The sequence below is a fragment of the Bufo gargarizans genome, chromosome 6 (genome assembly GCF_014858855.1).
Source record: "Bufo gargarizans isolate SCDJY-AF-19 chromosome 6, ASM1485885v1, whole genome shotgun sequence".
Classification (NCBI taxonomy): domain Eukaryota; kingdom Metazoa; phylum Chordata; class Amphibia; order Anura; family Bufonidae; genus Bufo; species Bufo gargarizans.
Genome location: NC_058085.1, coordinates 358,459,611 through 358,472,549, shown reverse-complemented (window position 1 = coordinate 358,472,549; position 12,939 = coordinate 358,459,611). Strand labels below are relative to the sequence as shown.

At 43.0% G+C, this 12,939-nt stretch overlaps 1 protein-coding gene across 1 annotated transcript in view; it reads right to left on the bottom strand.

Annotated features, from left to right (window-relative positions):
* Positions 1 to 4,579: 4,579 nt before the first annotated feature.
* The window catches only part of MARCHF5 (membrane associated ring-CH-type finger 5), a 65,336-nt gene continuing 56,976 nt past the window's right edge, over positions 4,580 to 12,939 (bottom strand). The window contains exons 4-6 of the mRNA XM_044297894.1: positions 11,121 to 11,304; positions 9,674 to 9,840; positions 4,580 to 7,601 (exon numbers count right to left, since the gene is read on the bottom strand). Of these exons, the coding sequence (XP_044153829.1) occupies positions 7,485 to 7,601; positions 9,674 to 9,840; positions 11,121 to 11,304 (468 nt within the window). The 3' untranslated portion in view covers positions 4,580 to 7,484. The remainder of the gene's footprint in view (positions 7,602 to 9,673; positions 9,841 to 11,120; positions 11,305 to 12,939) is intronic.

Genomic DNA, 12,939 nt, shown 5'->3' with positions numbered 1-12,939 from the left:
TTCAAATAATTATGTTCAGTTATGCACTCAATACTTGGTCGGGAATCCTTTTGCAGAATTGACTGCTTCAATGCGGCGTGGCATGGAGGCAATCAGCCTGTGGCACTGCTGAGGTGTTATGGAGGCCCAGGATGCTTCGATAGCGGCCTTAAGCTCATCCAGAGTGTTGGGTCTTGCGTCTCTCAACTTTCTCTTCCCAATATCCCACAGATTCTCTATGGGGTTCAGGTCAGGAGAGTTGGCAGGCCAATTGAGCACAGTAATACCATGGTCAGTAAACCATTTACCAGTGGTTTTGGCACTGTGAGCAGGTGCCAGGTCGTGCTGAAAAATGAAATCTTCATCTCCATAAAGCTTTTCAGCAGATGGAAGCATGAAGTGCTCCAAAATCTCCTGATAGCTAGCTGCATTGACCCTGCCCTTGATAAAACACAGTGGACCAACACCAGCAGCTGACATGGCACCCCAGACCATCACTGACTGTGGGTACTTGACACTGGACTTCAGGCCTTTTGGCATTTCCCTCTCCCCAGTCTTCCTCCAGACTCTGGCACCTTGATTTCCGAATGACATGCAAAATTTGCTTTCATCCGAAAAAAGTACTTTGGACCACTGAGCAACAGTCCAGTGCTGCTTCTCTGTAGCCCAGGTCAGGCGCTTCTGCCGCTGTTTCTGGTTCAAAAGTGGCTTGACCTGGGGAATGCGGCACCTGTAGCCCATTTCCTGCACACGCCTGTACACGGTGGCTCTGGATGTTTCTACTCCAGACTCAGTCCACTGCTTCCGCAGGTCCCCCACAATCTTCCTCAGGGTCCGGTCACCTCTTCTCGTTGTGCAGCGTTTTCTGCCACACTTTTTCCTTCCCACAGACTTCCCACTGAGGTGCCTTGATACAGCACTCTGGGAACAGCCTATTCGTTCAGAAATTTCTTTCCGTGTCTTACCCTCTTGCTTGAGGGTGTCAATGATGGCCTTCTGGACAGCAGTCAGGTCGGCAGTCTTACCCATGATTGCAGTTTTGAGTAATGAACAAGGCTGGGAGTTTTTAAAAGCCTCAGGAATCTTTTGCAGGTGTTTAGAGTTAATTAGTTGATTCAGATGATTAGGTTAATAGCTCGTTTAGAGAACCTTTTCATGATATGCTAATTATTTGAGATAGGAATTTTGGGTTTTCATGAGCTGTATGCCAAAATCATCAATATTAAAACAATAAAAGGCTTGAACTACTTCAGTTGGTGTGTAATGAATCTAAAATATATGAAAGTCTAATGTTTATCAGTACATTACAGAAAATAATGAACTTTATCACAATATGCTCATTTTTTTAGAAGGACCTGTATTCTGGGGAGTAACCAGATCTTCGTCCGTTCCCATTATAGTCAATATGGTCTGGCCGGCACTTTACCGTAATGCTGGATCTCCAGAGAACTCTGCCAGGCTGTTCTTTGCTGGGACATTCTGACAGAGGTCTCTAATGCTGGTGTGAAACTAACCGTAACAGGTTTTAAATCAGAGATTGCATGGCTAGGTGCTTGATTTTGTGTGTCTATATGGGATGGCCGTGGTTGAAACCTCCAAACTCACTAAATAAAATTGGTGTCCACAAAGTTTTGGCCACATCGTAGACGAGTTTTTCTTGCAGCCATGTCGGAAAACTACCTGTGACATCACTGTTCATGGTGTTTCCCCCTTTTTCTAGCAGATTCTTGTCAGCTCAGTTATCACCACATAAAGTCCACCCTAATTTCAACTCTTACGATTCTGGACACACATATTTGGAAATATATATTTTATTAATATTTAACATCAAAAGGAAAATCATGTTTACAGCAGAACGCATTACTTTAACTGTAGCCAAAAAGCTGCAAAAAACAATTAAACAAGCAATATTTAATGAAAGCTGTTGACTAGTGTGCACGGTGAATCAGAAGACTGAAAATGTAAAAGAGGCAGTAAAAGGTGATGGGTTCTCATAACACCACCACAGAACGCCTACTAGATGAGGGGGAGGAGGATGAGGGCAGATTATATGAATGATACCACCTCATCACAGTCCATGGTAAGTAGCGTGGTGGAGGCTCCGATGACGTAGGCGACAGAGAACCAAAATAATTACTAAACAGAACCAAAAATAATTACTAAACCAAAATAGCAGAAAAAAAAAAAGGAACAGAAAGATTCCTAAGGATCCAACCCCTTGGTGCTTCCTGCAACCACCTTCCATGTGTCCTTACAAGCCGTATTGGAGGCTCCCCAATCAGAATCCTTCCACATTAGCTTTCCTCGGGGAGCTCAGACTAAACCCGGGTCAAATCTTAAAACAGTTTTTACACAGATGTAGATGGCAACATTATAGAAGATGGTGCCAAGGCTCTGCTCCAATTTTGTGAAGTTGTTGGTGGAGAAACACTTATATATGGTTCCTCAAAAAATATTATTCTTCTTGCAGAGATCCTGCCAAAATATTGTCTGATTTTAGGAGAAAATTATGCAAAATAATCTGTGCCGACATGAACATGCTCATTATCTTGTGAAAACACTAGATTTTCACTATGGATTTCATCTTTTTAACGTATAGGGTGAAATTGCCACCTAATTCACAAGATCCATGACAGAATTGTTATGGGTTTTGTGGAGGTATTCTTAAAGGGGTTTTCTGGGAAAATTTTAAAAACAGATCAGAAAGGGATAGGAATTGTAAAAAAGAAAAAGAAAATTAAAAAGGCATTACTCACCATCATTGATCACCACCAGTCTCCACTTCCAGGTCTTGTCTTGACCTACAGGACATCCCTGTGTTTTAAGCTGGGATCAGGAAGTGAAGAGCGGCGGATTCCGGTGGATGACTGAATAATTTATCTTTTTTGCTTATTCTATTCTATATATCCGCGGAAAACCCTACCCAGCCACAGCTGCAGTCTTGTTTTAGTGGTCGGACATTGCTTTGGAGAAGCACTTGCTTTCTTCCATTCTGTAAACCGTACAAAAATGTTCAGAAATGCAGGTCTTCTAAAATCGGTTTAGCCATGGGTCAGAATTCACTAGAGGCTGGAATCTAAATCAGACATCTATGTATTACAGGAAATAAAATGCAAAACCAAAAATAATCAAAAATAAGCCATTGATCATTGTGTAGCTTACCATTCATTGCACTGTCTTATGCGATGGCTCCTCACGGAGGTCATTGTGTTCTCATAAAATTAAAAGTCTGTACACATGGGGTGAGATTTATTTAAACTGGTGTAAAGGAAAACCCATAGCAACCAAAGGAGCTCTGAAAAATTAAAGGTGGGGTCTGATTGGTTGCTACGGCCAAATAGTATGCAGCACTATGGAGCGCTCTTAAAGGGGTTGCTCAGAATTAGAATAAACAGGTCTAATATTTTTATTCTCAGAACAACAGTGCCACTCCTGTCCATGGGATCATATCTGGTATTGTAATTCAGCCTCATTCAAGTGAATGGTAGCTGGAATCCCAGACACTGCCAATGGACAAGAGTGGTGCGGTTTCCAGATGGAGAATTTATTTATTCTAATACTGGCCATTCCTGTTAACGGGATGGAAACAAAGTTGTAATACTTATAAATATATTAAAATTAATACACAGAACAAAAGTACAATCATACTTTACATGGTAAAACACTGAGGAAGCAGCTATGTACTATTAGGAGAGGCCAATAAAAGATCCCTGCACCAATTACTACTGATTCATCAATGTTATCAGTCTGATCATTCACCAAATTCCAGGCTCTTCCCTCCTACATCACATGTGATTTCTATCTATACGAGAGGGAGGTGAGAGTTACGTTTATTTTCACATTTGCGGCACAGCTCACTGGCAGGCTGTACCGGCACAAAAAAGCGTTGTGTGCCGCTTTTTTTTTTTTTTTTTTTTTTTTTTTTTTTACGACCAAATCCCTGCATATTTGCCAGGTAGCAGTTGCATGTCCGCAGGCCCCTATTATAGTCTATGGGGCTGGTAGGTATTCCGGTAACATCCAGGAATGCTGGACCCGGAGTACACTGCCGAAACAGCCTGCCAGAGTACGTTGCCGCAAATGTGAAAGCAGCCTAAAGCTCGGTTCACAGGTAACTGATTAGACGTGGAAAATCTGCAGCAGAAACTCGAAGGATGCGTGCACACGCTGCAGATTTTGTTGCAGAAGAGCTGCAGATTACACAGAGTCTCATTCTTGACATTGGAAAGGGTGAGATCCACAAGGACATCCGCAGTATAAATTGACAGTTTCAGCTGCAGATTTTTTTTTCTGCTACGTGTTGCTGAAAGCTCATTCACTTTGCTGGTACTGTACAATGTTGCAGATTTGACTCCCGAAAAATCAGCAACTCAAATCTGCAGCTAATCAGTCACCCCGGCCTAATACTCCAGAATAAGGGCTAACGCACACACGACTATGTATTTTGCAGTCCGCAAGACACAGATCCACTACAAATACAGATGACGTCTGTGTGACATCCGTATTGCATGCTTTTTTTTGTGTGGATCCATTGTAGAAATGCCTATACTTATTCACAAAATGGACAAGAATAGGACATGTTCTATCTTTTTTGCGGAACGGCCATCCAGACATATGGAAACTGAAAGCACACAGTCATTTCCGTTTTTTTGTGGACCCATTGAAGTGAATGGTTCCGCATATGGCCCGCAAAAAAGGACATGGAAAAAAATAAATAAATTGTGTGCGTCTCTATAGGATTAAACTCTGGTCCACGGGCACTGAGCTACAATACCAGACAGTCCATAGAGGGGCGTTGTTTATAGAGAAGAAAAATCTGAATATCACTGGGTTTTAAAAGAACTCTGTACTTTTAAAGATGTGAAAGCAATTTTACTTTTATGTCAGAAGTATACATCATACTAACCTAATCACTGCAAGTAAATTAGCTGCAATTGTGTATCCGCCCTTTTTCTCTTGGCAAACCCACCGCTGTGTATGATTTTAGGAGAAGAAATATAAATCTGCACATTACCATTATACAGTGACTCCTTTTTTGTGGACAGTCCTTTTATTATATTGTACATAGCTGCATGGGGCTCAGAGCAGGTGGTCACAGCGCCCCCCACAGGGACACAATAACTCCTGCTAGCAGATGGGCCTATCAAGCAAGCACTATAGCCATTTACCTTGATGCTTACATTTTTCTGTTGCCAGCTCTCCAGACCAAAGGAGACAGCCGAACTAGTAAGACAGCGGTATCAACCTGTGGCCCCCAAAATGTTCCAAAACCACTGCACTTAGCACATCCTGACCGCCGCAGATTGAGGACCACAGGCTGGAGAGCACTGTGCAAAGACAGGTTATACATAGATTGCAAAAAGTTGAGGTTCACATTGAGTTAAGTGGTTTCTTCACATTGTTTCCTTGTAGCCTGCATCACTAAAAATAACCTAAAAAAGCAGCACAAAATATTCACTGTTTAGCTCAAAACTAGAACATCATTTTCCATAATAGCATAAAAGTAGTCTTGGTTGACTGACCGATTCTAGTAGGTCTACATGCCCCATGTTAAGTCTAGCATGTGTGAGCTGGTCCTGGCCACACTGATGAATGCAGCGAGTACACGTATGTTATTGTGTGACATGTTCCAAATCACAGCAGAAGTCTATTCATGGGCTTAAGCCGGGATGTGTCCTTTTTAAAGGTCTTCACCTTACTTGTTACAGCTCAGAGCTGAATTCATAGTTCTGCAGAATTCTAAGCTGAAATCTCCTAGGACAAGGATCAGCTACCTCCAGCACCACAGCTGTGGTGAAACTACAACTCCCAACATGCACGCTTGTTTAGCTGTTCTCGGAACTCCTGTAGAAGTGAATGGAGCATGCTGGGAGTTGTAGTCTTACAACAGCTGAAGTGCCAGAGGTTTCTGATGTCCTGCTTACTCAGCGTCTGCTAATTTGCACTAGAGTAACTGTGGTCTTTATACCAGTGATATAAGAAGGACAGAGTTAAATGAGCCGCTAGGGTGTGTGTCTGTCGACATGACTGTCGACTGTTTTCAATAGCAACCAGAAGATTTGTGAAAGCAGCTCTGGATTATAACACGGGCTGTCTCTCACCATCAGTACAAGAGAAGTGAATTATATAGGTGAACACAACATTTTCTGACAAGGATTTATAAATTCCACAGCCTGAAAAATGATGCAAATTTTAGCACAAATCTACGCCTGCTCATTGCAGATGCACAAAAATCATTAAAAGGTGTGTACCTTTCAATAACTTTCCTGCAACTTAATCTCAAAGTACTTTTATTTAAGACTTGCATATAAAAAAAAAAAAAAGCCAATCTTAAATGTGGGGCCATGTCTAGAAGTAAACCGAAACTACTTATTAGAAGACTAGATTCTTGTACGGTGAAAAATGTTTCTCTGCTCCTGAGGAAGGGACCTGTGTTTCCCAATGAATTCTACAGGAAAAATTCACTGGGGACAACACTATGGGATATCCAAAAACCAATCTCAGAGTGGGGAAACTATAGCAAGACACTGGTCTATCACACCGTGGCGTGAAGAATCTGATGACCCGGGTTGGTGTGGGTCAAAGCCATTACAAGGACCTGACAGAGAAGGTATGCAGAGAGGACCAGGTTAAAATGGATTGATGTGTGTTGGAAGGACCTCCTAGTGAAGGGCCTATAATAATAATCAAAATAAATGGTGGTTGCTAGGAGCCAACCTAAGCCTAACACAAGCTTACACATTATGGAGAATGCAAATACAGTTTAGAAAATAATCGATGGCCAGACCACCACAACAATGGTCAAGCCTGTCCATGTATTTACGACAGTGTTACTGAGAAAAACCATGCAGCAGAACGATGAAGATGCAAGAAGTCCTGCACAGTACATAACATAGCAGAACCCATTCCTTGAGACAGGAGATCACCGGGGTTTGGACCTTTCCGCTTTTGGTTTCAGTGTCCATTGAAATTAAGCTCAAGTCATGATCGTAAGAAGGGCTGTGTGTGATTTTAGGATGACACTGGTATTACTGCACCAGGGCCACGGTCCATCCTGAGGGAAGATCAGAAACATCATTTGGCCGCAAAATCAAATAAAATCCCTCTTTATTTCCTATGGTCAAGCCGCTGTGAGAGTGGCGCAAAATATGTAAAATGGCAACCACAAACTTCAGTTTTTTCTTCCATAGCTAGGACGTTCTATGGTTCTGCACACAATATAGTAATGGGTTTATAACCCCAGCATGTGAGATGCAAAATTAAATGGGTCAAACGACACGATAACAGGATCGTCTAGAGCAGCGTACAGCCATGTCCTGCTGTCCAGAGGTTCTTGAATGTACTTATCCTACCATACAAAAGTGCTTTATTGTGTACTGTAGGGAAAAAACTCAAGGGTTGCAGCAGCTTGTGGCAAAATCCCAGGACTGTGCGATGGCGAGGAGACACTATGACACAGCAGAAGATTTCGGATGATGTTTTTATGACACAAAGGTTTACAAGCTTTATACTTCCTCTGGCTCGGGGTTGTTCAGAATCTTCCGATGGGCCTGACGCAAGTACTGTTGCTGTTTGAAATACACCTTGAAAGCTCCTTTAATGGCAACAAAAGCAATACCACCCTGAAAAAGAAGACATACCAATGTAAAAGAAGGGCACAAAGTTCAACTCGGTCATCACTTGGCACTCTGGAATCCTTGTTGCTGTTGAATGGCCACAGCACTGAAGTGCCTAAAGGTGTCCCAGCTGGAACTACATGGTGCCAATCAGGCACCATCGTGCAGGGGTCATTCCCAATAACTGTCCTGTCTAAATGTGCCACAAATCACTGGACAGCACATCGCCCGTGTAGACAATTTCCTGGCACAGTTTGCACCTTTTTAAAAACCAAAACATTAATTTTAGTTGCAATCTGCGTTTTTAGGCCACCCTCACCGCTTACAAAAACAGGGGAGTGGTGTGGACAAGGTCATTAGCCCACAGCTCATTGATAATGATTTGTGTCAGAAAAGTGACGTAAAAGATGACTGCAATCCACTCCAGCTACAGACAGTGGTGCAGGGGCATAAAGACCGGCACATTATATCCCTTGAATCTTTAATCACTGTAGCAATCGTTCATCGCCATACAGAGGAGAGGATTTCTGTAACTAAATGGCACTCTACTGGTAACAGACGTACTTTGAAGCTGCCCATACATAGGCAATAAAGGATGGTGGGATGTCTGCAGGTCCACAGACCCACCTGAACATGAACTCTTACTATAACCAAACATACCCCTGTTGACCTTTAGGCTAGTGGTACACAATAACCGTGGTTGCACGATTTCCAGTACTGTGTCAGAGCCAGTCTTTTAACCCAACATTTTTCTCACTGGTACTGCCTAGTCCTGTGGCATTGCATGTCTCTTTTGCATGAAGTCACATATCTGCGATTGAAATGTACGAGTCTGAATGCAATCAGAAGCTGCAGCATGCGACCAAAGCCATGGTGGCCTAATTCTTATAAACCCTTGATAAAAAAGGTACAAACTATTTTGCATTATACGATTATGTCAAGGATAGAAGACTGTGCGAGACATAAAGACCATCGTCTCTGCGCAAAATCTGCCCGGAATTGTAGATATATGGGGGTTTCAAATGCTGTTCCTTGCTCGCAATTCGTGATGAGCGAAGCAAGCTTCGGATCCTAAATCCAAAGTCGCTTCACTCAAAACTTTGGATTAATGTTGTACAGAGATCCGTCCCAGAACAGCATTAAAATGTATGGCCTCTGATGAGGCAAAGTTAGGCGAGACTTAGTTGAATAACTTCGGTATTTGATTTTTAAAGTGGAAAACCACTGGCACCTCGGAACCAAAGCGGAGTTCAGATCCAAGTTTTTAAGTGGTTTTCCATCAAATATCAAAGTCATTCAATGAAGTCTTGCGAGACTTCACGAATAGTTTACTTTGCCTGTACATTTTAATACTGTACGGAGACGGACCTCCGTCTTGAGTGAAGCAACTTCGGATCTAGGATCCGAAGCTCGCTTCGCTCATCACTACTCGCAATCTTCTAGTAGAGACTAGTGTTGAGTGAACTTCTGTTAGGCGCACAAGGTTTGCTTTATCTAAGAATTACCTTATGGATTCCGCTACCACGGACCATAGGTTTTATGGTCCATGGTAGAGGAATCCACAGATAACCCAAACCTTGTGAGCCAAACTTGAAAACAGAAGTTTGCTCATCCCTAGTAGAGACTACAGAAGTGGAGAAGTCCTGGAGCACAGTTATCTAAATGACTGATGTGTGCCCCTCTGATGCAATCCATGGCCTTAGACAGGCCACAGACATTTGTTAGCTAGGTCTCTCAACCATTTCTCATAATGGCATGCAATGTTTTCTTGGACACATGACTTCTGTTGCATGGCAAGTGTGAACATATCAAAGTTAAAGGGGTTGTCTCAGCTTGCTGTTACTAACGCGAGATGACTCCGCTCTGACCACCAGGTGCGGGGAAACAGCGGAGCAGGATGGCACTCACTGTATCAGTACCGCCAGTGCAATGGGAACTACTAAAGCACCAGGTGACTAAAGATCTGGTCAATTAGCGGTAGACTTACAGTTACGTGCGCAATGCACATATAGGGATGGTAGGAGATTTCCTCATACATTCACTTTATGTAGTTGCATACGTTCATAGAGGATCCTTACCAAAATTGTCCTTTGCAGGTTCGAATTAACACTGCTGAACATCAGTTTGCCAACTATTGTGGCAATGGTGGGAAAGACTAGCGCTCCACACAGTATGCGGGTAGCAGAGACGTGATCTGCTAGAGGGTTGGCTTCAGCGGGCACCCGAGGAACTGGACATCCAATTCCTGTGTAGATTGAAAATAATGCAAGGAGTCATTGAATGCAGTCTTAATATCGATCTCAGTAGCCGGTAAGGGCCATTATGACATAATTACTATCCAGCAATGGTGGCCAAATAGTAGGTTGCAATCTAGATGGATTTCACAGCAGAGACTAGTAGAGCTCGATGTTCAGTCAATAAGCTATTCTTATAGAAGAGGGAAAGCTGCCAACTCATAGGTTTGTGGTGCAGGGTAGAGGACAGACATGGGGGCACAGGGAGAAGTACACAATAACATGACACGTTCTATTTTTTTTTTTTCGGGATGGTACCATGTACGAGTGGAGAATCGGTGCATTTCCTAGCTCCGATGCCCCCATTAGCTTGCACAGCATCGCAAGGTCTGTTTGTTGTGAGCCGGTGACATACCAGGCTTCACATCAGTATGCTAGGCGGAGCCCACCTCCTAGCAGGGAGCCCAGTGATTTCACCAGCACTGGGCGCTTTTAGAGGTGGGTACTAGTGATAAGCATCTCTAAAACCTTCCAGAACAGTGCTATACACCGCCCATTTGTACCGGTGATGTCACCAGGCTCCCTGCTAGGTGGAAGTGTCCGCCTAGCATACTGATGTGAAGCCTGGTATGTCACCGACTCACAACAAACAGACCTTGCCCTATGCTATACAGCACAAGCCAAGAGGAGCATTGGAGCAAGGAAATGCACAGATTCTCCACTCGTACATAGTAAAGGAGTGAAGAGCGGAACCCGGACAACCGCTTTAAGGGTGGAAAAATACATGCAATCAGCTCACTGCCAGTCCTCGGTGCACAGATCCTTAGGAGAAGCAAATCCACATTGTAGAAACAAAGTAGCGGGTCCAGCACTCGGGTCTTGGATAAAACCAATCGATTTTTTATTTCAAATATCTTTATATAAAAAATAAAAAAAGTTCAAAATGGCACACAGCAGACATCTCCCCACACCAGCCAACGCCTTTCGGACTGTGTGCATTTTGCACTTTTTTTTTTTTTTTTTAAGATATGAAATATATATTAAAAAAAAAAAAAAAGGGTTCTATCCAAGACCCCCTTAAAGGGTGGTTTCATATCACGTCTATTTTTTTTTTTTTTTACATTTTCAGTCGTTTCCCCCTAGACTTACAAGCCAAAAAACGCAAAAATAAAAAGACATAAATAAACTTTATGTAGTCCCATGTACAGGTACCACAGCATGAGCATGCATGCCAGGTCTATTTGGAATTAGCTTTTTGGCCTTCATTTATCAACCTTTCATGTTACTTTACCTGGAAATATGCTGTTAAGTATCTGCAATTTGTTGGAGTATTTGCGCCAGAGTCTGAGCACGTAATCTTCCCAGCGGATCATTTTGCCAAGGATCAACATAACAGGGATGGTGGGAAGGCCAATCAGAAGGAACAGGGGATCGGCGCGCTCCATAACATCTAGGCCTTCCTTGTGGCCAACAACCTGGAAAATAAAAGACAGGCTATAGCCATAAAGAGACAAATCATGTAGACTTCAATAAAAGCAGAAAATCCACAGAGTTGGTGGGCATGGTACAGTCACCTCTAAGCATACTGCAGCGTATATGGAGCTACAACCACCATACGTCGAAGGGCTTGACTGGTTAAGACACCAATGGTTTGTTAAAATGGTTCCCTTTGAGATTTAAAATGGGTCATGCCATCTAAAAATTTAAGGCATGTGAACAGGACCTGCTCCTTTCTCAAGAATGGGTGCTTGGATATAGTACAAAGTTACATAGCAATGAATTGAAAAGGGAGCAAGCATGTGCAGAGTCTTCTCCATACCTGGCAGCACACAATGGTGCCCCGCTCTTGAAAAGTGATCGGGTCCCCGAGGTGGGCCCTGCACCCATCACACATTTAGGGCATATCCTGTCAATATATACCATAAATGTCCAGATGAGAAAAACCTCTTTAAAGGGAACCTGTCACCTGGATTTTGGGTATAGAGCTGTGGACATGGGCTGCTAGATCACCACTAGCACATCCGCAATATCCAGTCCCCATAGCTCTGTGTGCTTTTATTGTGTATAAAAACCGATTTGATACATATGCAAGTTAACCCGAGAGAAGTCAGAGCTTGAAAATATGACTCTTCTCTGGTCACACAAGTAAGATATGACTTATGTTAATTTGCATATGTATCAAATAGTTTTTTTTACACAATAAAAGCACACAGAGCTACGGGGACTGGGTATTGCGGATGTGCTAGCGGCCATCTAGCACCCATGTCCTCAGCTCTATACCCAAAATCCAGGTAACAGGTTCCCTTTAAAAGGGTTCAGCTCTGAACCCAGACATATCCCCTTCTTCACCCAGGCAGCCCCCCTGATATAAGCATTAGAGTATTTCATGCTCTGATGCTCTCCCTTTCCTTGCGCTGATCCGCACAGGGAAAGGGCTTTTTCAGCAGATCTGTAAAACAGCCTAGGGCGGCACTATAAACTGCCCATTAGTGCCGGTGACGTCACCAGGAACACTGCGTTTGTAGACAAAAAAAAAACTAAAAACTGTTGTGCTGCTCTATACAGCACAGGGCAAGGGAGAGCGTACAATCCTCAGATACTCATCTCAGAGAGGCTGCCTGGGGGAAGAAGAGGGGACATGTCCACAACCCCTTTAAAAAAAGCACATAGCCGCTCTAAATGGCCACTTTTTGGTGGAGTCTGCAAAAACACCAGCTCGTTTGTGGTCCAAGTCACTGGGCTCCTCTGACAAAGTCAGGACTCTTGGCAAGTATGCACTACAAAAGGAGTCATCTATAACTGTACATATAGTGGCAAAGGCTGGATCGAAACCAGTTACAGGAAACCAAGAGAACATACCGGTATTTCACCGCATTCTTCTTAAAACAGATGAACTCTTGTTTTTATGCCAAATATGCATCTTGCACATGGGGTTATAATTTACTGGGTGAATAAAGCCAGCACTTTCAAAGACAAATAAAAAGCTTAGAGAATCAATTCCACTTGTTACATCCAAGCCTATGTGACATTTCAGACAAAGGTGCCCCATCCCCCGGCATATAAAGCCGTGACATACTTTGGATTACGCACAAAACATTAACCTACAGTGA